Source organism: Prionailurus viverrinus, chromosome E2 (genome assembly GCF_022837055.1).
Source record: "Prionailurus viverrinus isolate Anna chromosome E2, UM_Priviv_1.0, whole genome shotgun sequence".
In the NCBI taxonomy this organism is placed as follows: domain Eukaryota; kingdom Metazoa; phylum Chordata; class Mammalia; order Carnivora; family Felidae; genus Prionailurus; species Prionailurus viverrinus.
The window spans coordinates 54,067,929-54,088,494 of NC_062575.1; the positions used below are offsets into that span (position 1 = coordinate 54,067,929).

General features: G+C 55.6%; 3 protein-coding genes across 12 annotated transcripts in view; 2 read left to right on the forward strand and 1 right to left on the reverse strand.

The window, feature by feature from the left end:
• The window catches only part of PPFIA3 (PTPRF interacting protein alpha 3), a 37,257-nt gene extending 19,964 nt beyond the window's left edge, over positions 1–17,293 (forward strand). For 3 of the 8 annotated variants that reach the window (XM_047836150.1, XM_047836154.1, XM_047836152.1), the window contains exons 26-28: positions 42–110; positions 334–505; positions 983–1,932. In XM_047836150.1, the coding sequence (XP_047692106.1) occupies positions 42–110; positions 334–505; positions 983–1,041 (300 nt within the window). In that variant the 3' untranslated portion in view covers positions 1,042–1,932. Of the gene's footprint in view, positions 1–41; positions 111–333; positions 506–982; positions 1,933–8,282; positions 9,459–12,708; positions 12,748–13,568; positions 13,601–17,231 lie in introns of those variants that run through there. The other 5 variants (XR_007147439.1, XR_007147441.1, XR_007147440.1 and 2 more) reach the window with 5 other exon arrangements.
• On the reverse strand, positions 2,105–6,522 carry HRC (histidine rich calcium binding protein). Its single transcript, XM_047836155.1, has 6 exons — positions 4,039–6,522; positions 3,893–3,963; positions 3,251–3,319; positions 2,954–3,008; positions 2,444–2,480; positions 2,105–2,249 (listed from the first exon to the last, which is right to left on the reverse strand). Exons 1-6 carry the CDS (start codon positions 6,386–6,388, stop codon positions 2,213–2,215), a joined length of 2,619 nt encoding a protein of 872 aa, XP_047692111.1. The 5' UTR covers positions 6,389–6,522; the 3' UTR covers positions 2,105–2,212.
• TRPM4 (transient receptor potential cation channel subfamily M member 4) overlaps positions 7,663–20,566 on the forward strand; it is a 39,368-nt gene continuing 26,464 nt past the window's right edge. The window contains exons 1-9 of one of the 3 annotated variants that reach the window (XM_047836147.1): positions 7,663–7,975; positions 8,283–8,350; positions 12,709–12,883; positions 13,238–13,418; positions 13,569–13,732; positions 13,876–14,059; positions 17,232–17,293; positions 17,668–17,859; positions 18,150–18,249. In XM_047836147.1, coding sequence (XP_047692103.1) covers positions 7,952–7,975; positions 8,283–8,350; positions 12,709–12,883; positions 13,238–13,418; positions 13,569–13,732; positions 13,876–14,059; positions 17,232–17,293; positions 17,668–17,859; positions 18,150–18,249 — 1,150 coding nt within the window. In that variant the 5' untranslated portion in view covers positions 7,663–7,951. Of the gene's footprint in view, positions 7,976–8,282; positions 8,351–12,708; positions 12,884–13,237; positions 13,419–13,568; positions 13,733–13,875; positions 14,060–17,231; positions 17,294–17,667; positions 17,860–18,149; positions 18,250–20,566 lie in introns of those variants that run through there. The other 2 variants (XM_047836148.1, XM_047836149.1) reach the window with 2 other exon arrangements.

Genomic DNA, 20,566 nt, shown 5'->3' on the forward strand with positions numbered 1-20,566 from the left:
AGACTGCACGCTGCAACCCTCCCTTCACCTCTCGTCCCCAGGCCCGGCAGCTCCTGGAGAAGGAATTCAGCAACCTCATCTCCTTGGGCACAGACAGGCGGCTGGACGAGGTGGGCGCGGCGGCCGCTCAGGGGTCTCAGCTCCTAGCGGCACCTCTGGGGTCTGAGCCGAAGGGGTGGGGCTTGACTTTGCGGCGGGACGCGGTTGGAGGCGGGACTAGGGCAGGGGCGGGGTTAAAGGAGAGATGAAATCCGAGAGGTCTGGCGTCAAAGGAAGCGGCTGACTCAGACCCCGGCTCTCGTCCCTCACGCTCTGTCTGGCCCCTATACCTAGGACAGCGCCAAGTCCTTCAGCCGCTCCCCATCCTGGCGGAAGATGTTCCGAGAGAAGGACCTCCGAGGCGTAACCCCCGATTCAGCTGAGATGTTGCCCCCCAACTTTCGTTCGGCCGCAGCAGGGGCCTTGGGATCTCCGGGGCTCCCTCTCCGCAAGCTGCAGCCGGAAGGTGGGCGGCTCCCAAATGCGGCAGCCCCTCCTCCCTTCCCCTTTCTCTCTCGGGGTGGGAAGAGGACCAACTCTACATTCCAGAAGCCTCCCTCCGGGTTCCGAAATGGCCTAGTCCCTTCTCCCCCATCCAAGAAAAATGGATTGCTCAGTATGCCACACCTCGGGGTGTGGAATGGATTACTCCCGCACCCCCTTTCCAGAGTGGGAAATGAATTCGCCCGCTGTTACCCGGGGCACCCTAGATGAATCCAAGGCTGCAGGGGGCGGGGGGGGGGGGGGGGGGGGGCGCTGGGGGAGAGGGAGGGAAACCGGCGTGGAGCCAGGCGTTCGTTGTTATTTCGGGAGGGGAAAATCCAAGAGAGGACGCTTGAGTTTGAGGATCAGAGAAACCCTGCTCTGTGCGTGCGTGCGTCTGTGTTTGTGTGTGTGGTTGACACGCGCACCAGACTGAACACACCCCCTGCTCTCCTTCCAGGCCAGACTTCTGGGAGTTCCCGGGCAGACGGCGTTTCGGTCCGGACCTATTCCTGCTAGTGTAGGCCTCCAGGTGAGGACTGTACAGGGCGATCTTGGGGGTCCGGGGCGGCACAATGGATCTTCACTGCTCCACGTACTGCCCCGGCGTCAATGCAGGTGACCTCCCTCGGACGGAAGAATCTTCCAGAGGCTGGGCTGTTCCCCCTCCTGCCCAGAGTATGGTCTCGCCGGGGAGAGCGGGCGGGGGAGCTCGCGCCGCGGACCGGACCATCTGTACAGACAAGCGGGGAGTGCGCGTCCCCGCCTCTCAAAAGGACTGGGCCTGGACCAAACCACACGAACTGGACTGAGAGGGGGAAAGAAGAGGGCGGGAAGAAATCCCGCCCCAAACTTCCGCCTCCCTTTTCTCTACTTTGTAATTTATTGAGCAGTTTCCGATGGGAGATGGGGGCCCTTTCCCCGCGGGAAGGGAGCGGGGCTTCCCTCCCGGGCCGCATGCTAGGAGAGGCTGCCCGCTCCCCTTTTTCCTCCCCCGTCGCGGGGCCCAAGTCTTCCTTCTTCGTCCGACAGGAGGGGAGGGGGGACTCGCTGCTACAAGCCTCGCCCCACGTGCCACTCATCCCCGCCCCGCCGGGTCAGGTCGCCGGTGCCTGGGGTCAGCTGCGGGCGGAGTCCCCTCTTCCTCCCCAGTGTCTCGTGTCCCCGGGGCCTCTCCGCCCCCCGTGCTGTGGCCGTGTCCGTGCCCCGGGGGTAGGGGGTGCAGAACTGCGCTCCCGGTTCCCCTCCGGCTCCGGGGTTTGCATGGGAGAATCCTCTTTCCACGATGCCACTGGGCGACGTGGCGTGGGGGGAGGGAGGAAGGTGGGGGAGCCCTCGCCCGAGACTCTTGGTCGGCCTCCCTGCCCCAGGCGTCACTCAGTGATCACGGGTAAAGAGAACTGTTTCAAAAAGCTCCCGTGTTGACTGATTTATTTGCCAGGACCTTAGGGAACCAACCTCCTCAAGAACCCAGGAGGCCACAGGGAGTGGCCTCAGACTCCCTCAGATTCCTCAGTCCCCAGTGCCCCCCCCCCCCGCGCGCTCCCTGGTGCCCTGAGAATCCAGACCCCACGCCTGACAATGAGGTTTCGGGGAACATGTTTATTCATATTCAGTTCAATAAATATGGCTCGTGGGCAGGGGTTGGAGGGCGAGGGAGGTGCGTCTGCGCCGCAGCCGCGCCGCCGGGTCAGGGTTCCGGAGTTTCCAGCATGTCCGCCAGGGCTCTGGCGAGGGGGGTGCAGGGGTTAGACAGCCGAAGTGTTCAAAGCTCACCCCAGGCACTTAGCTAGAGATCGCTAATCTGCTCATTTTACCGACAGGGAAATGGAGTCCCAGGGTAGTCCACAACTCAGGGGTCAGTGCCTTTCTAAACAGGGCCCTTAAATTGTCCCCCCCCCCCCCCCACACACACACTTACTGGTACAGGGAGGAGGAGAAATAGTCGACGTAGCTTCCTGCGGGAGAAAAGAGAAGAGGCTTGAGGGGTACCCCACGGGTGAAATTAGGGGGCCACTTATTCACCGAATCCGGAATCACGACTAGCTCCGCCCCCTTTTTCCTAATTCCTTCCCTCAATTGAATTCCTTCTAATGGAACTCCTTTCAAGGTCCTGCTCCTTCCTCCTCGCTCTGGGCGTTCCCATTCTCCAGGAGCCCGGGTCCTTCCAAGTCTACCTGCTTTGGCCCCGCCCATTCGGTTCTAGGCCCACCCTTGAAGCCTCCACCCCTTCCCTACTGGGCCTCAGCATCAGTCCCAAACCCTCCCTCGGCCCAGGTCCCGCCCCTCCGCGCGCGCCCCGCTCCACCCGTAGACTTCCAGCCTTGGCCACGCCTCCGCGCCTGGCCCCGCCCCAAACCTCCCGGGCCCGCCTGCGGGGTTTGGCTCCGCCTCCACGGGGTTTGCCACGCTGGGCTTCGCCCGCGCTCACCTGGAGTGCAGACCGTTTCGCAAACCAGCGGGCAGAGGTAGCAGAACTGGCAGTGCTGGGGGCGGGGATGGGGAGAGAGAAGTTTAAGACGAGATCAGGGGCGGAGCCAGGTTGGGGGCGGGTGCCGTACGGGGGCCTGAGGCAGAGGTTAAGGTCAGAGGCGGAATGGAGTGTGGAGTTGAGGCGGCATCAGGGATAGGGGGTTGGGTCAGTTTGAGGACAGAGGCTAGGGTTTGGGACTGTGGGTGCCCAGGGGGTTCCCGGGCATCCTGGGACTGGGTCCGGGGAAAGTGTCACCTGGCAGTGGTCGCAGTGCTCTCCCATGTTCTCCTCGTCACAGTGACAATTCTCACATTCAGTACATCTCTGGGGACGGGAGGATTCTGGTTTAGAAGGAAACCCTAACCCCTTTTGGGAGCCACCCGCCAGTCCTCCACCCTGCCCCCTGGACAGGTCCCCAACTCCTGACGGTTCATTACCTCTGCCCCCCGCCCCCCTCCCCCCCTCCCCCGCTCAGCATCTTCCTCCAACCCACTTTCCTTCCCCCTTGCTTCCCCTGTTACGGGGCGACACCACATCCCTCTGTCACTGTGGGCTAGACGTGCGGGTGTTTTCTTCGTCCCTACTCCCTATTCTCCTTACAGCCTGCCAGTCCCCAGCCCCATTCCACCTGCCCCTTCCACCCTACGGACACTCCCCTCTGTCCCCATATCTGCAGGTACAGCTCAGACCTCACTCTCTTTTTCCTAGACCAATGCCCCAGCCTCCTCCCCAGCTCCTGGCCTCCAGTCTGTCCCCTACATGGCCCCAGAAGTGTCTTGGTCTGGCACTGCCCCTGCCCCTGCCCCTCCTTTGCTCAGAGCAGTCCCAAGGCACCACCTTAGAGCCCAGGGATGAATTCCAGGGACAGCCTGGATTGGACCTGGGCTGGGGACTCACATTGCAGAAAGAGCAGTAGCCACACAGAGACCCCGGCTGGTAGTTCCCGTATTCCTGGTCACCCTGCAGGCCTGTGGGGACAGGAGAACAGCGGTGAAGCCAGCTGACTCTGTTTCTCCCTGCCCCCACCTGGCCAGATCACTTACCAGTGTCCTCACCACTTTCCTCCTCACTGGAGCCACCTCCAGCCACCTCCCTCTTGGCCAGTGGGTTAGGGATGATGGTGAAGGGGAGCTCATCTTCCTCCAGTCCCTCCTCCTCCTCCTCTTGGTGGTCTTGGCTCAGAGGGGCCTGAACCTCAGCCTTCCCTTCCCTCCTCTCCTCCTCCTCCTCCTGACTCAGGCTGAGGCCGTGACCTTCCTCCTCATCTTCTTCATCCTTCTGGTCCAGGCTGCCATGGCGGGTGTGCTCCTCTCCCTGTTCTGAACTTTCATCATCCTCTTCATGGGAGCTGTGGCCCTCTTCCTTCTCCTCTTCCTCCTTAGAATCTCTCTCCCTCAAATGGCTTCTATCCTTGATCCCCATGTGTTCTGGGGGCTGGGGGCTAATCTCATCTTTGATGGATCCTCTATGGCCAGTTCCTTCATCTTGGTGGCCTTGTTGCCTGTGGCTGGGAGCCTGGTGGCCAAGCTTGTCAGAGACGTCTGCATCTTCCTCCTTGGGGACCTCATGGTGGTGATGGTCTGGGACTGCTGATTTATATTCATCTGGAAAATCCTCTTCCTCAGTGCTCTTGTGGCCTTGGGGTTGGGAGCTTGCAACGTGGTGGCTGAACTTGACTGTGATCTCCTCTTCCTCCTCCTCCTCCTCCTCTTCCTCCTCCTCTCCAAGGCTGTGAGTATGTCTGGGACTCTGGTGCCAGTGTTCAGTGGACACATCCTCTTCCTCATCTTCTTTGTCTCCATGGCCTCGGTGCCTGTGGGCCTGGTGTCCATACTCAGTGGACATATCCTCTTCCTCATCTTCTTCTCTGTGGCCTCGGTGTCTGTGGCTGGGGATATGATGATGGTGTTCATCTGAGATGTATTCATCCTCTTCCTTCCCGTGGCTGTGATGCCTGTGGGTGTGATGTCCGTACTCAGTGGAGATGACATCGTCATCATCATCATCAACATCGTCGTCATCTTCTTCTCTGTGGCCCCGGTGTCCGTGGCTGGGGACATGATGGGGATGTTCTTCTGAGATGTCTTCATCCTCTTCCTTCCTGTGGCTGTGATGCCTGTGGGTGTGGTGTTCGTACTCAGTGGAGATGACATCTTCATCATCATCAGCAACATCGTCGTCATCTTCTTCTCCGTGGCCCCGGTGTCCGTGGCTGGAGACATGATGGGGATGTTCTTCTGAGACGTCTTCATCCTCTTCCTTACCGTGGCTGTGATGCCTGTGGGTGTGGTGTTCGTACTCAGTGGAGATGACATCATCATCATCTTCATCAACATCATCGTCATCTTCTTCTCTGTGGCCTCGGTGTCCGTGGCTGGAGACATGATGGGGATGTTCTTCTGAGATACCTTCATCCTCTTCCTTCCCATGGTTGTGATGCCTGTGGGTGTGGTGTCCGTACTCAGTGGAGACGACATCATCATCATCATCATCATCATCATCATCGTCGTCATTTTCTTCTCCGTGGCCTCGGTGTCCATGGCTGGGGACATGATGGGGATGTTCTTCTGAGACGTCTTCATCCTCTTCTTTCTCGTCGCTTTGGTGCCTGTGGATGTGGTGTCCGTACTCAGTGGAGACGACATCATTATCATCATCAACATCGTCGTCATCTTCTTCTCCGTGGCCTCGGCGTCCATGGTGGCTGGGGGCGTGATGGGGATGCTCATCTGAAACATCCTCATCCTCTTCCTTCCCGTGGCCCCTGTGCCTGTGGGCCTGGTGTCCGTACTCCGTGGAGACAACCCCTTCCTCCTCATCTTCATCCTCCTCCTCTCCGTGGCCTCCATGTACATGCCTGATGATATGATGGTGATGCTTGCTGGACACAACTTCACCCTCGTCCTCGTCCTCATGGCTGTGGCTTCTGTGGCTGGGGAAGTGGTGCCCATGCTCGGCTGAATCGTCCACATCTTCATTCTCATGACCTCTGTGCCCACGGGCTTGCCGAGCATGCTTTGTGAAGACTCCCTCATCAGGGACATCCTCCTCTCTGACCTCGTGGTCTCGGTACCTGTGGTCTCGGAGTCCGTGACTGTATTCCCCGGAGACATCTTCGTTCTCTTCCCCATGGCCTCTGTGGCTCCGGAGTTGATACTCTCTCTCTGTAGAAACATCCTCCTTCTCATCTCCATGGCCTCCGTGGCTGTGGATGGGGTGGCCAAACTCACCTGACACGTCCTCCGAGGGCCCCACGACTCCTGCATTGTTGTTCCAGCTGCTGGGGCCTGGCTCAACCCCTCTCAGCTGCTGGGTCATGGCAGGGGGGAGGAGCAGGCTGGCCAGGGCGGCCCAGAGGAGAGAAGTGTGCACCCGTGGCCCACGTTGGCCCATGGGGACAGACAGACAACAGAGCTTAGTCCAGGGCTGGCTCCAGCTGCTGCTGTGGCTTTCCGGATGAGTTCTGAGGTCCTTGTCCCTTTTAGGGTCCTTCTCGTTCTTTCTGTCTGTGTCTCTCCTTCGCTGTGTCTCTCTCGTCTCTGCCTTCCTCCGGCCCTCACTGCTGGACACCCCTCTGAGGCAGTCTCAGGAGCCCCCTAACCCCCCTCTCGGGCCCTCCCTCCCTAGTTCCAGCCAATAGGGTCTCTCTCCTCCCCTCCCTGTGGCTAAATTTACTTTCGGCCCTGAGTTATTCTGGGTCAGTCCCCGCCTGCCCCTCCCCTCCTGTTCTTCCTCCCAGCTGGGGAAGGGGTGGGTGAAGGGGTCTCTCCTTGGCCAGGAATGGGGGCCAAGGACTTGACTTTGGACTGCCAACGAGTTCACGTTTGGCAGCGGCAAAGGTAATGGATAGAATTTTAGTGGGCCAGGTTGGGGGAGCCTGAGGCATGGGGGAGGAGGGCAGAAGGGACGCATCTGAGAGGAGAGACCCCTCCCGTGGAAGACCGGGGGTTAGACTGGGGGGAGCTTCTGGCCAGAATGGGATCCTTTGTTGAGAGAATGGATGACAACATGGAGGCCCTGGACACGGGTGGAGACAATTGGCCCCAACACACACACCTGTGACCTCCTGTCCCTGGAACTGAGAGCCAAGGGCAGGAGGCCAGGCCAGGCCAGGGCTATAAATACAGCAAGGGGGTGGGGGTTCAGGTTACCCAGCTAGGCCGCAGCTGTCCCTGTCAGAGCCGGCAGGGGACACGTGGCCCTGCTTATCTGTGTGTCATTATCTCCTGTTCCTCACCCTGCCACTACTGCCCTGGCTTTTGGGTCCCCATCCCTCCTTATGGGTCACCCGCTCTCATTCCTGTCATTTAGTTTCTGAGGGTCCCCGCTCCCCCCACCCCAGGATTCTGTCTTCCTGTCACTCTGAACCTCTGCTCTCCACCCAACTCTCGGTCTCTCTCTCTGTGTCTCCCTGAGTCAGTGTACCCGCGCCCCCATCTCTGTTCACCCCTTTCTGATTCTCTTCCTCCCACCTAAATGTCAGTGCCCTCCACCCATGGATTAATTTACCCCTTCTCTATCTCTGGCCTTCCCTCTTGGGTCCCTGTCCCCCTCTTTCTGGTTCCCTCTTCCCCGGGCTCTGAGTCTCTGTCCCTCCTTCTCTGGATCCTTGCCCCCTCTCTCTGGTCTCTGGTCCCCTGTCTCTGTTCTCTGGCCCCTCCCCCCTACTCTGGGTTTTTGTTCTCCCCTTCTCTGAATTTCTGTCCCCCTCTCTCCGAGCCTCTGTCCCCCCTGTGCGTCTCCTTCTGGCCGGCCCGGCAGGCCCTTTGCCCCGCCTCTCGCCCTACACGTCCACAAGACTTCCCGCCCCCCAGATCCTGCACCGCCCCCCAGATCCTGCAACGCCCCGGGCTGAGCTGGGAAGTGGCGGATCCGGTTGGTCCTGGGCGGGTCTGGAGTCAGGGTTGGCCCGGACGGAATGTAGGGAGCCGGATAGGTTGCGGCGGCTGCGGCAGCATGGTGGGTCCGGAGAAGGAGCAGGTACAACGGCCGGACTCCCGGGTCTGAATGAACAGGGAGCTGGAGGCTTAGCCTCCTGGTTCCCGGAGAGGAGGGCGCTGGAGACCCAGATTCTTGGGTCAGACAAAGGAGAGGGTCGTGGGGGTCGCTGGGGGGGGGGGGGTGCTCCAGACTCCTGGGTCCTTGGGGACAAATACGAGGGAGGCTGGGGGAGGAAAGCGCTGGGGTCCCGGACTGCTGGGTCCCCGGGTAGGGTGCGGGGTGGTGGACGACTCCGGGTCCTATAGGACTGAACTGGAGCCCTCCCACCTCTTGTTCCTGTCCCTAGGGCTGGATCCCCAAGATCTTCAAGAAGAAGACGTGCACGACATTCATCATTGACCCCACAGACTCGGGGTGAGGAACTCGCCCCAGGGACCGAGCCCAGAGCATCCCCGGAGCGTCCCCGGAGCGTCCCGGCCCACCGACCCCACTCACCTACCCCCCCACCCCCTTATGTCATTGCGGACACTCCCAAGGGCGTTCCCGGTGGCGCTCTCCCTCGGGGGAGGGTTTGGGTCCCTGTGGACGCTTCCAATTTCCCTTGCCTGGTCAGAGTCAGTGTTAAAGCCCCAGGGCTTGGTTCTGTTTCTTTCCTGCCCTGCGTCTCCTCTTTGTGTCTCCTTGCCTCCCTTTCTCCTTTGGCTGTTTCTGTTTCATTCATTCATTCATTCATCCGTCCGGCCGTCCATCCAAGAAGCCTTCATTCAGTGCTCCCAAGGGAGCACAATTATCGGGAGCACGGGCCCTGCCAGGGTTCAAATGTCACCTGGGATTGGTGCTGTGTGGCTTTGGGTAAATCATTTCACCTCTCTGGGCCTCATCTGTCACCTGGACAGACAGACAGGCCGCCTCCTGAGTGGAGCATGTATTGTGAGGATTTAAACAAGTAAATGCTTGTGATGTTTCTGGAACAGCGCCCAGCACATGGTTTGCGCTGGAAAAGGCCTGCCATCCCCCCTGGAAGATAGCAGTTACCGCCGTGTGCGGGCCCGGTGCCCGGGGCCACTTGCGTGAGTCCCTGGGGTGTTTGCCTCCCTTGAGGAGCTCCCCGCTTTCAGTGACGGTCTCTCCAGTGGATTCTGGCCTTGTGGTTGTTTTCAAGACAATCTCTGGGGCGTGGGAAATGTCAGCATTCCTAACGTTGAGTGTGCTGTGAACACATTAGCACAGTGTGGCTTGCGATTATGTATAAATAAACAGATCTACATTACTGGGGGGGTGAGTGCTCTAAACCTTTCTGCTGATGGGGAGTGTGGCCAAGGCAGTTTCGGAACCTCTGGGCTGGTGGGAAGAGGACCAGAAGGCACGGAGACAGGAACTCGGCAAGACTGCAGCTGGCCCTGCGGGAGCCCCGAGGAGAGTCTGGCTAAGGCTGGGGAGGGGACACAGGGTGTCACTGGTGGCTAGTGGAGGAGGAGGAGCCAAGGAAGTGGCATTTGAAGGGTGAGTTGGAGTTTGACAGTTGAAGGCAGTATAGAGAGAAGAGGTGGGGTGGGGGTGGGGGGTGTGAAGGTGGTTCCAGGTATGGGATGTGCAGCATGTGCGGTGTGGCTGGAGAATGGAGTGAAGTTCAAGGTGCAGGAGGGCTCTGTGGCGGAGGGTGGGGCCGGATGGCTCTGGGCCTCACCGGCGGCGGCGGGGACCTTGGCCTGGGGGTGCTGGGGTGCTGTGGGAGGGGCGGGGTCAGCTCTGGGTGTGGAAGTACCCGCTGGGACTTGTGTCAGGTTGAATAGGAGTTCTGGAAGGCCCGGAAGAGGCTGGGCTAGGGTCTGGGTGGGACCAGAAGAGGCCTGAGCCAGGCCACGGCTGTGGGGACACAGGGCTGGGACAGGGGCAGGAGCTTGGGGACTGATGGATTTCAGGAGTAAGAGGGGAGTGAGAAAGGGGACGATGGCTCCTGGACCTCTGGTCTGGGACCTGGGAGACAGTGGGATTGTCCCTGAGGTGGAGAATCCAGGAGGAGGAGGGGCTGTGCTGGTAATTTTAAGACTTGGTTTTTTTTTTTTGTTCGTTTTTGGTTTTTTTTTCACGGAAGAGTATTTTTTTTTTTTAGAGAGAAAGAGTGGGAGAGGGGCAGAGAGAGAGGGAGACAGAGAATCCCAAGCAGGCTCGGAGCCTGACAGGGGGCTCGAACCCACGAATTGTGAGATCATGACCTGAGCCAAAATCAAGAGTCGCACGCTTAACCGCCTGAGCCCCCCAGGGGCCCCGCGTGGAAGAGTATTTTTGAAAACCTGTCTCTGAACACCTGAAAACAAACATGCCACCTCAGGCCACCCCAGTTGCTAGCACATCCACAGGTTTTCTACCTCCTGCTTCTTTCTTTCCCTTGCGTTCCTTGCTTGGCCTCTGGGGGCATCGAGTTTGAGACCCAAGTTGGGAAGCCATGTGGCCCAGGGTTCTGGGAGGCGCAGAGAGAGAGAGAGAGAGAGAGAGAGAGCGAAGGCCACGAATGATGCCGGGACAAGGCAGCTAGGGAAGGAGGGGTTCCCTGCCAAGGAAAGGAAAGGGTTTTTTAGACTCAGAGCCTTTTAGCAGTGACCAGTGCTATTTAATGATAGTCACCTGAGACCTGAATAGGGGCCATTGTATTTGGGGACATGTCGGTAATTGCTGATGTTATCAGGAACAGTTTCAGCTCTGGTGACTTCACAGAGGAAGAAAGGTAGGAGGTGAGAAGTGCAGAGAGGGAGTCTGCTCACCAGAACTTTCTGCAATGGGGGCAGTGTTCCGAATCCATATCCAATATGGCAGCCACTGGCCACATGTGGTTCCTGAGCACTTGAAACGTGGCCAGAGCTGAATTTTTAATTGTATTTAATTTTAATTTATTTAAATGTAAAGAGCCACCAGTCGGTTAAGTGTAGGACTGCTGATCTCGGTTCAGGTCATAACGTCACAGCTCGTGAGTTCAAGCCCCATGTCCGGCCCTGCGCTGATAATACAGGTCCTGCTTGGGATTCTCTGTCTCCCTCTCTCTCTGCCCCTGCCCCACTTGTGCTGTCTCCCCCCCCCACTCCAAAAATATATATAAATAAATAAACTTAAAAAAATTATTTTAAAAAGGTGTAAAGAGCCACATGCGGCTATGGTCTACTGTATTAGACGGCTGAGGTTCTGGAACATTCCATGAAGGAGTTTTGCCTACAGGGCTAGTGGGAAGTAGATGGACGGTAATGAGGGGGTCCAGGGGTGGGGTTGAAACAGGTGAAAGGATCAAGAGGGTAAACTGAGGCATGCCGGGTCCCTGAAGGTAGACTCAGAAATGAAGAAGGATGTGTCCTTCACTGTAGTTCTCTGTGCCAGGAGTTGGGCTGAGTGTATTCTGTTCATCCTGTGTGGATTGATGGCCATTCTTTTATGTGTGGATTGGTCCTTAAGTCGAGGCTGGCTCCACTTAGGTAAATGCGGGTCTCTTCTGGAGTCAGGGACCAAAGACATTTAGATACATTTTCTTTTAATTTTTTTTTGTTGTTGTTGATTTATTTTTGAGAGATAGAGCACGAGCAGAGGAGGGGCAGAGAGAGAGGGAGACACAGAATCTGATGCAGGCTCCAGGCTCTGAGCTGTCAGCACAGAGCCGGACACGGGGCTTGAACTCACGGACCGCGAGATCGGGACCTGAGCCGAAGTTGGACGCTCAACCGACTGAGCCACTCAGGCGCCCCTAGATACATTTTCAAGTAAATCCCTCACTCGCCAAACCCATGTCGCTTGCTCTTTAAAAGGCAGGTGCCAATCACTTGCGCATTTGAAGCAAAAAGCTTCATCCATGGTTACCATAAATGGAAAAACCTCCGTTTGCCACAAAGAGAAAGAAACAAGCAGGAAGAGCCGATTACAATGAAAAGCAAAAAAGAAGTATTTACCTTCTAACTGGATACTGTTGCCAGCCCAATTTTTGGAGCCTGAGGCCGGCTTCTCTGTTAAGGAAAAAAAAAAAAAAAAAAGTAATGGGTTCCAGCCAATAAACACCAGAGTGAGTTCAAAAAAATAAATATAAAGGGGGAAAAAAAGAGTAATGGGGTGCCTGGCTGGGTCAGTCGGTGGAACGTGGGGCTCTTGATCTCCCCGTGGTGAGTTCGACCTCCACGCTGGGTGTAGAGATCACTTAAATAAATAAATAAGCTTAAAAAAAAAAAGTGTAACAAAGGGTTAGGTGTTAAAGATCTTCTAGCGCCCAGCTTAAGCCTCTCTCCTCCACGGGAATCAGGAGCACTGGAAAAGAAATGACTTTCTCGCTGTGTCATTCGAGGTTATTTAAAGCTCTGTGTGGCGTGTCCCGTGGAGCGGTTTCTCCGCCTGAGTCTGGTAGGCAGCCTTCATTTCAGAAAACGCTGTGTTGTTTCCCTGACGCCTCACAATTCCTCGGAGGAGGCTGTGTTACCGTTGTCTTTTGATTTGAGGAGGAAACGTGGGCTCAGAGAGGTGAAGCCCAAGGCCACGCAGCTGCCCCCCCCCCCCCAAGTGCTCTCTGGATCGCTCTGAATTTTCCTTGTACTGATGGCCGCTGGCCCTTCTCCCTGCAGGTAGCTGTGAGGGTGGGACCCTGTGCTTGAACCACTGCGGCTTCTGTCTGGTGGGCAAGTGGCTCTGGCTGTTGTTCCGCCTCAGGGTCAGCATGGGCCGTGGGGCTCTTCTGCAGGAAACTTTAATAAGAGTCCTGGGGGACACCCCTGGGGTTCATGGTCCCCCATCCCCCTCCTCCCCAGAGGAAACTTGTGCCAGTGCGGGCGTCCCCGGAGTGTCCACCCGTCAGTGGCCGTGGAGGATGCATTTGGGGCAGCCGTGGTGACCGTGTGGGACAGTGACTTGCACACCACAGAGAAGCCGACGGATGCCTACGGGGACCTAGATTTCCTGGGCGCCGGCCGCAAGGCCAGCAATGTGAGGCTTGCCTGTCTGGGCGGGGCTGGGGTCCGGGAGCGGAAGCTGCATGCCTCGGGGGTTCTCAGAGTTAGAGTGTGGGGGTGCCGCAGCTGAACGCTGTGTCTCCCCATTTCCCATCCCTGTCTTCGCTTCTCCCTGGATCTCTCTCCCTCCACCCCTGTCTGTCTTTTCTAAATCATCCTCCCTCTCTCTGGGTCTCTGTCCCTCTCCCCCTACTCCCACCCCCACCCCCCATCTCTGTTCTCTGGGTCTCTGTCCCTTTCTCTGTTTCTGTGCCTTTCTCTCTGGGTTTCTGTCCCCTCCTCTGTCTCTGCCCCTTTCCCCGTGTCCCCTCCTCCTGTGTGTCCGCAGTTCCTCCGGCTCTCTGACCGCACGGATCCAGCTACAGTTTACAATCTGGTCACGCGCACGTGGGGCTTCCGGGCCCCGAACCTGGTGGTGTCAGTGTTGGGGGGGTCAAGGGGCCGCGTCCTCCAGACCTGGCTGCAGGACCTGCTGCGACGCGGGCTGGTGCGGGCTGCCCAGAGCACAGGTGACTGAGGCTGGGCGGCCGCTGCCCATCCCCCCCGCATCGCTGGCATGCGGTCTCCCCGCGGCTCTGCATGGGTTTTTGTCTCACTCTCTCTGTCTCTCCACACCTGTGTCTCTGGACCTCACCATCACTCTCCGTGTCTCCCTGTAGGGGCCTGGATTGTCACCGGGGGGCTGCACAGGGGCATTGGCCGGCACGTTGGTGTGGCTGTTCGAGACCACCAGACAGCCAGCACCGGGGGCACCAAGGTGGTGGCCATGGGCGTGGCCCCCTGGGGTGTGGTTCGGAATAGAGAGCTCCTCACCAACCCCAAGGTGGGACCCAGAGTCTTGGAAGAGGAGGGGGCTGGGAATCCTGGGTCTGAGGGAGGAGGGGCTGGTGTCTGTCCTCCTGGTCCTGATGGGAGAAACGCTCTTGTCTGACCCCTCGCCCCCCGCCACCCCACCCCCCACCCCAGGGCTCATTCCCTGCGAGGTATCCGTGGCGCGGTGAGCCGGACGACGGGGTCCAATTTCCGCTCGATTACAACTACTCGGCCTTCTTTTTGGTGGATGACGGCACCCATGGCCGCCTGGGCGGGGAGAACCGCTTCCGCTTGCGCTTCGAGTCCTATGTCGCCCAGCAGAAGACGGGCGTGGGAGGTGAGTGGCTGCTTCCACTCGGGACAGCGGCCCGAGGCTCCCGATCCCAGTGGTCCAGTCTCGTTGAGGTTTGGGGATTGAGGGACCGAGGAATTACCTCTGGTCAAGCGTCTTGTCCCATTATTTGCTCTGTTTTGAAAAATCTTTATCTCGAAATGTAAGCTACACAAGAGTGGATGGCTCGGGGGAGGTTTTACACTGACCCCGCGTGGGCAGCCCGCACCCAGCTCAAGAAATTACTGGCCCCCAGAAGCCTTCTCCTTCCTGCACCCGAGGGTCACCCCGGTCCTGCTCTTAGGGCGTGGAATGGTTCTGACCCTGTTTATGCTTCCTGTGAATCGATTCCACCATCTGTACGTTTTGGAGTCTGGCTTGTGATAATATTATTTCTGTGAGATTCATCCATATCATTGCAGGAGTTGTAGTCTGTAAATAACCCATGGGTCAAAGAAGCCAGGAAATATTTTCAACTGCATGATAAAAAACATATCACATATCAGCACTTGGGGGATGCAGCTAAAGCAGTATCTAGAGGGAAATTTATAGATTTAAAATGCATAAATCGAAAAAAAAAGAGGGGCACCTGGGTGGCTCAGTTGGTTAAGCATCCAACTCTTGGTTTCACGTTTTTTATTTATTTTTGAGACAGAGAGAGACAGAGCATGAATGGGGGAGGGGCAGAGAGAGAGAGGGAGACACAGAATTGGAAGCAGGCTCCAGGCTCTGAGCCATCAGCCCAGAGCCCGACGCGGAGCTCGAACTCACGGACCGCGAAATCGTGACCTGAGCTGAACTCGGACACTTAACTGACTGAACCACCCAGGCGCCCCCCAACTCTTGGTTTCAGCTCAGGTCATGATCTCATGGTTTTGGGTTCGGGCCCCACATCGGGCTCTGTGCTGATGGCACGGAGCCTGCTTGGGATTCTGTCTCCCTCTCTCTCTGCTGCTCCCCTGCTCGCTCTCTATCTCTCTCTCAAAAATAAATAAATAAACATTAAAAAAAGTTTTTGAAAGAAAAAAAAAAGAAGAAACACTGAATATCAAGAGTTTAAGGCTCCAATTGAGAAAAACAAACAAACACACAAAACTTAGAGGGGCCCCTGGCTGGCTCAGTCAGTAGAACCTTGGGCTCCTGATTTCCAGGTTGTGAGTTTGAACCCCACATTGGGTGTAGAGATTACTTAAAAGTAAAATCTTTCAAAAAAATTAAATGAACAAACCCCTAGAACCAGAATAGCAAATCAAACCTGGGAAAAGTAGAAGCAAGGAAATAATAAAGACAAGGGCGGAAATCAATAAAATAGGGAAAGCGACACCTGGGTGGCTCACTCAGTTAAGTGTGGGACTCTTGATTTTGGCTCAGGTCACGATCTTATGGTTTGTGAGATGGAGCCCCGCGTCGGTCTCGCATTGACAGTGCACAGCTTGCTTGGGATTCTCTCTCCTTCTCTCTCTCTGCCTCTCTCCTGCATTTGCACCATCTGTAAATAAACAAATAAGTAAGTAAGTAAATAAATAAATAAATAAATAAAATAGGAACAAATGTGCAGTGGAGAAAATCAACTAAACCAAAAGCTGTTTCTTTGTAAACATTTTTTATCTTTTAAAAAGTATCCACGGAATTCTTGGCTGGCTCAGTTGGTGGAGCAGAAGGCTCTTGATCTCCGGGTTGTGGCCTCCAGCCCCATGTTGGGCGTAGAGATTACTTAAGAACAAAATTAATCTTTTTTTTTTTTAATGTTTATTTTTGAGAGAGAGAGAGACAGCATGAGAGGGGAGGGGCAGAGAGAGAGGGAGACACAGAATCGGAGGCAGGCTCCAGGCTCTGAGCTGTCAGCACAGAACCTGATGCGGGGCTGGAACCCATGACCCGCGAGATCATGACATGAGCCGAAGTCTGACGCTTAACTGACTGAGCCACCCAGGCGCCCCAATTTATCTTTTTTTTTTTTTTAACTTCTCTCTCAAAATAAATAAATAAACATTAAAAAAAGAAATAATTTCTTAAAACAATATTTGTTTATTTTCAGTGGAGTTTCCAGTTTTCTGAGAGTATAAACCATGTTTTCTTCCAATAGATCCCTTTGTCTTTTCCAGCTCGAAAAAATACGAGTTTGTACTACAGTTTTACTTTCTTGCGTTATTACATTGGCTCAATACTCACATATGAGCATGAATAGGAGTAATGTTGTCTTGTTCGTTATTTTAATGGGAATAGAGTTAGGAGAAAACTGTCCGAGATGATTTTGCTGTTGGGCTTTGGGAAAGGTCTTTATTGTATTTAGGTAGTCCTTTCTTGGGCACCTGGGTGGCTCAGTTGGTCGAGAGTACAACTTCCGCTCAGGTCATGATCTCAAGGTTTGTGAGCTTGAGCCCTGCACGGAGCTCACGGCTGTCAGCTCGGGGCCTATTTTGGATCCTCCCTCTCTGTGCACCTCCCCCGCTTACGCTCTCTCTCAAAAATAAATAAAAACATTTAGATAGTCCTCTTTCTTTTCTTTTTCTTTTCTTTTTTTTAACGTCTATTTGTTGTTGAGAGACAGAGAGACACAAAACGTGAGCAGGGGAGGGGTAGAGAGAGGGGGAGACATAGAATCTGAAGCAGGCTCCAGGCTCTGAGCTGTCAGCACAGAGCCCGACGCGGGGCTCGAACTCACAAAACTGTGAGATCATGACCTGAGCCAAAGTTGGAGGCTTAATCGACGGAGCCATCCAGACGCCCCTAAAGATTTTATTTTTAAGTAATCTCTACACTCAACATGGGGGTCGAACTCAGAACCCTGAGATCAAGAGCCTCTTGCCCTACTGACTGAGCCAGCCAGGTGTCCCTAGATAGGCCTTTCTGTTCCTTATTTCCTTCTCTTTTGTTTGAACTTCATCCTTTCTTGGCTCCTGGGCCATTAACCAATTATAGGAGTGACTCATACCATAAATACCTGCCTCAGTCAGGAGTCCAGGAGTCCGGGCCACCAGCCCCTACTCCCCTGGCAAGCCGAAATTGACTGCCCCTCCCAACGTGCTCAAAGATAGGACAATTCCCGTGGGCCTCAGGACACAGGATTACACAGCAGCCATGTTTGTCCCGGGGACTCATGGGAAACGTGGTTCTTTCCCATCCCTGGCAAAGGCTGATAGGAGTTGACCAAGCTTCCGGCTTTCTCTCTCCTCAGGGACTGGAATTGACATCCCTGTCCTCCTCCTCCTGATCGATGGTGATGAGAAGATGTTAAAGGTATAGGGGCCCGTGGAGCCCCTGGGGGCCTCAGTCGGTTGAGCAGCCGACTCTTGATTTTGGCTCAGGTCACAGTCTCACGGTCATGAGATCGAGCCCTGCATCAGGCTCTGTGCTGAGCATTGGAGCCTACTTGAGATTCTTCCTCTCTCTCTCTCTCTCTCTCTCTCTCTCTCTCTCTCTCCGGCTTGCACTCTCTTGCTCCAAATCAATAAATCAATAATACAGGTGTGGGGGCCCAGACACCTGGGTCTAAGTGGGGGCCCTGACTCCTGGCTCCTGAGACTTGGGTGGGGGAGGAGGCTGGGGATCTGGACTCTGGGTGGGGCGAACACCTGCCTTCCCGCACCTGACTGCCCCCCTTTGTCCTGTAGCGGATAGAGAATGCCACCCAGGCTCAGCTCCCCTGCCTGCTGGTGGCTGGGTCTGGGGGAGCTGCAGACTGCCTGGCGGAGATTCTGGAAGACACTCTGGCTCCAGGGAGAGGGGGGAGCAGGCCAGGTGAAGTCCAAGATCGGATTAGGCGTTTCTTCCCCAAAGGGGACCCTGAGGTCCTGCAGGCCCAGGTATGATACTGGGGGTCCAACTCTGGATCCTGAGATGGGAGGGAGCTCCTGGGTCTTGAGAAATGAGAATGCTGAGGACTTGGAGCCCTGGATTTCAGGGAAGAGGGGAATGGAGGCCTAGACTCATGGATTTGGGGAGGAGAGGCCTGGGGGCCCAGCCCCCCAGGTTCTGGGGGGTGAAGGGTGCTGGCACCTAGACTACCAGGCCCTAGAGGGGAACGGTCTCCTGTGACCGTGGACAGGGCCCAGGTGGAGTTGGGCTGGGAGTTACAGAAGGTGGTATTCCGCAGGTGGAGAGGATCATGACCCGGAAGGAGCTGCTGACAGTCTATTCATCTGAGGATGGCCCTGAGGAATTTGAGACCATTGTTTTGAGGGCCCTTGTCAAAGGTGAGCCTTGGACCCCCAAACTCTTCCCTTCTCTCCGCTCGACTTTGGACCCCTTTCCCGCCCAGGGCACTTTATCCATCGTCTCTAATCTACATCGGGCTCCTTTTTATCTCTTTCCTTTTATTATTCCCCTTGGCCGTGTTTCTTGGGGCTTTGCCTGGGGTCATTTGGACAGTTTTCCCAAGAGACTTTCGTTATGTGCCAACATTGGTTTCTTTCTGTTGGATCCACGAGTGCCCGCGTCCATCCATCTTTCATCCGTCCAACCATCCGTCCATCCGCCCATCCATTCTCCCACTCTCCTTGTCTTCCTTGCCTACGTGGCTCCTCTGTTTCAAGCAGCGAGGGGTAGGGGAGTCAGAGAGGAACCAGAATGCTGCTTCCTGCTGAGAAATTCCCAGTATTTCACTATTAGAATGAATGGCGAAAACCGAGGGTGGGAGCATAATGGCTACCTGGTAGAGGCTGGGCTGGGGATCATTTATTCACTCAGCAAACACCACCTTAGGGTCCAGAGATCAAAGCAGATCCATTTCCTGCTCTCAAGGACCCCAGATCCTATGAGGGTTGTCCCGACACAACCTTAAGTAAAATTTAAGACCAAAGCATAGGGGAGGAACCACTGTCAGTAAAGAGACAAGGAGGAGGTATTTAAGCGGGCCTTGAAGGGCTCGTAGAATCTGGACTTAGTAAGATGAGGAAGTGGGATAAATAAATGGTAAGGAGTAGGGGCGACTGGGTGGCTCAGTCGGTTGAGCGTCTGACTTCTGCTCAGGTTATGATCCCGCGGCTTGTGAGTTCGAGTCCCACGTCGGGCTCTCTGCTGTCCACGCAGAGCCTACTTCGGATCCTCTGTTCCTCTCTTGCCCTGCCCCTCCCCAGCTTGCGCCCTCTCAAAAAGAAACATTAAAAAAAAATGATAGAGTGGGGAGGGTCGTTTTTGGTGTCAGAAATGTTATAGGGGAAACACTCCCATAGATAAAAACTCCCGAGAGCATAGCGTCAATTTATAATTCGTTCTCAGCCCCAGGCCCCCACCCCAGGTGTATCTGTCATGTTCTGGGATGTGACAGAAAGAGCAGTTACTCTTTTAAAAAAAAAAATATTTTTGAGAGAGAGAGAGGAGCAGAGAGAGAGGGAGACAGAATCCCAAGCAAGCTCTGCACGGTCAGGGGTGAGCTCCATGCGGGGCTCGTCACAAACCCTGAGATCATGACCTGAGCTGAAATCAAGAGTCGGATGCTTAACCGACACGAGCAGTTACTTTTGACTTTGGAATCAGATAAAGCTGAATTGGAATACCAGTTTGGCCCCTGCCTTTCTGTGTGACCTTGAGAAAGAGACTACCCTCCTCTGAGCCTCAGTTTGTTTCTCTCTGAAAAATGGAGAGAATACCTTGCAGGAGTGTTGTGAGCCCCAGGGACAGCTCATGAACAATGCCTGGTTCCCACGGGCGGGCCAATAAATGGGAGCTCTTCTTCTCCTTCTTCTTTTAATTTTTTAAATGTTTATTTATTTTTGAGAGAGAGAGACATAGTGCGAGTGGGGGAGGGGCAAAGAGAGAGAGACACACACAGAATCCAAAGCAGGCTCCAGGCTCTGATCTCTTAGCACAGAGCCGGAGGTGGGGCTCGAACTCACAGCTGGGAGATCGTGACCTGAGCCAAAATCGGAAGCTTAACCGCCTGAGCCCCCGGGGGGCCCCTACATGGGAGCTCTTCTTAATATAATTCCATTTCTCGTAGGGACACTTTCTTTTTTTAAAAAAAAATTTTTTAATGTTTATTTTTGAGACAGAGGGAGACAGAGCGTGAGTGGGGGAGGGGCAGAGAGAGAGGGAGACACAGAATCCGAAACAGGCTCCGGGCTCCGAGCTGTCAGCACAGAGCCCGACGCGGGGCTCGGACCCACGAACTGTGAGATCATGGCCTGAGCCGAAGTCGGACGCTTAACCGACTGAGCCACCCAGGCGCCCCTTGTGGGGACACTTTCTTACATGGAGAATGGCAATCAGCGAGCAAATCTGGTTCACTTCACAGAAGTTGACTCCCAGCCTCCTGGGAGAAAAGAGAGTGGCTCTGTACAAGAGGTGCTTTGCCGGGGACAGTGTTGACAGTGTTGGCTGAAGGGGTGCAAGTGATCCCCCTCTGCTGGGGAAATTGGAGATGGCCGGGCGGACTGGGTCATAGCAGATGGATGCGGTTTCAGCGGGTGTGGAAGGAAGCATGTTCCTTAAAGAGCGTGGGATGAGCCTGGGCTGAGCAGTTAGCATACATTTTGCCCGTGATCCTCCATTCTTGCCCGCAGGGGGTGGGGT

Coding starts and splice junctions, on each gene's coding strand:
- HRC (XM_047836155.1), bottom strand. CDS start 6,388: ATGGGCCAACGTGGGCCACGGGTGCACACTTCTCTCCTCTGGGCCGCC. Junction 3,320..3,892: donor GCTACTGCTCTTTCTGCAAT/GTGAGTCCCCAG, acceptor TCCCGTCCCCAG/AGATGTACTGAATGTGAGAA. Junction 2,481..2,953: donor CGAAACGGTCTGCACTCCAG/GTGAGCGCGGGC, acceptor TTTCTCCCGCAG/GAAGCTACGTCGACTATTTC.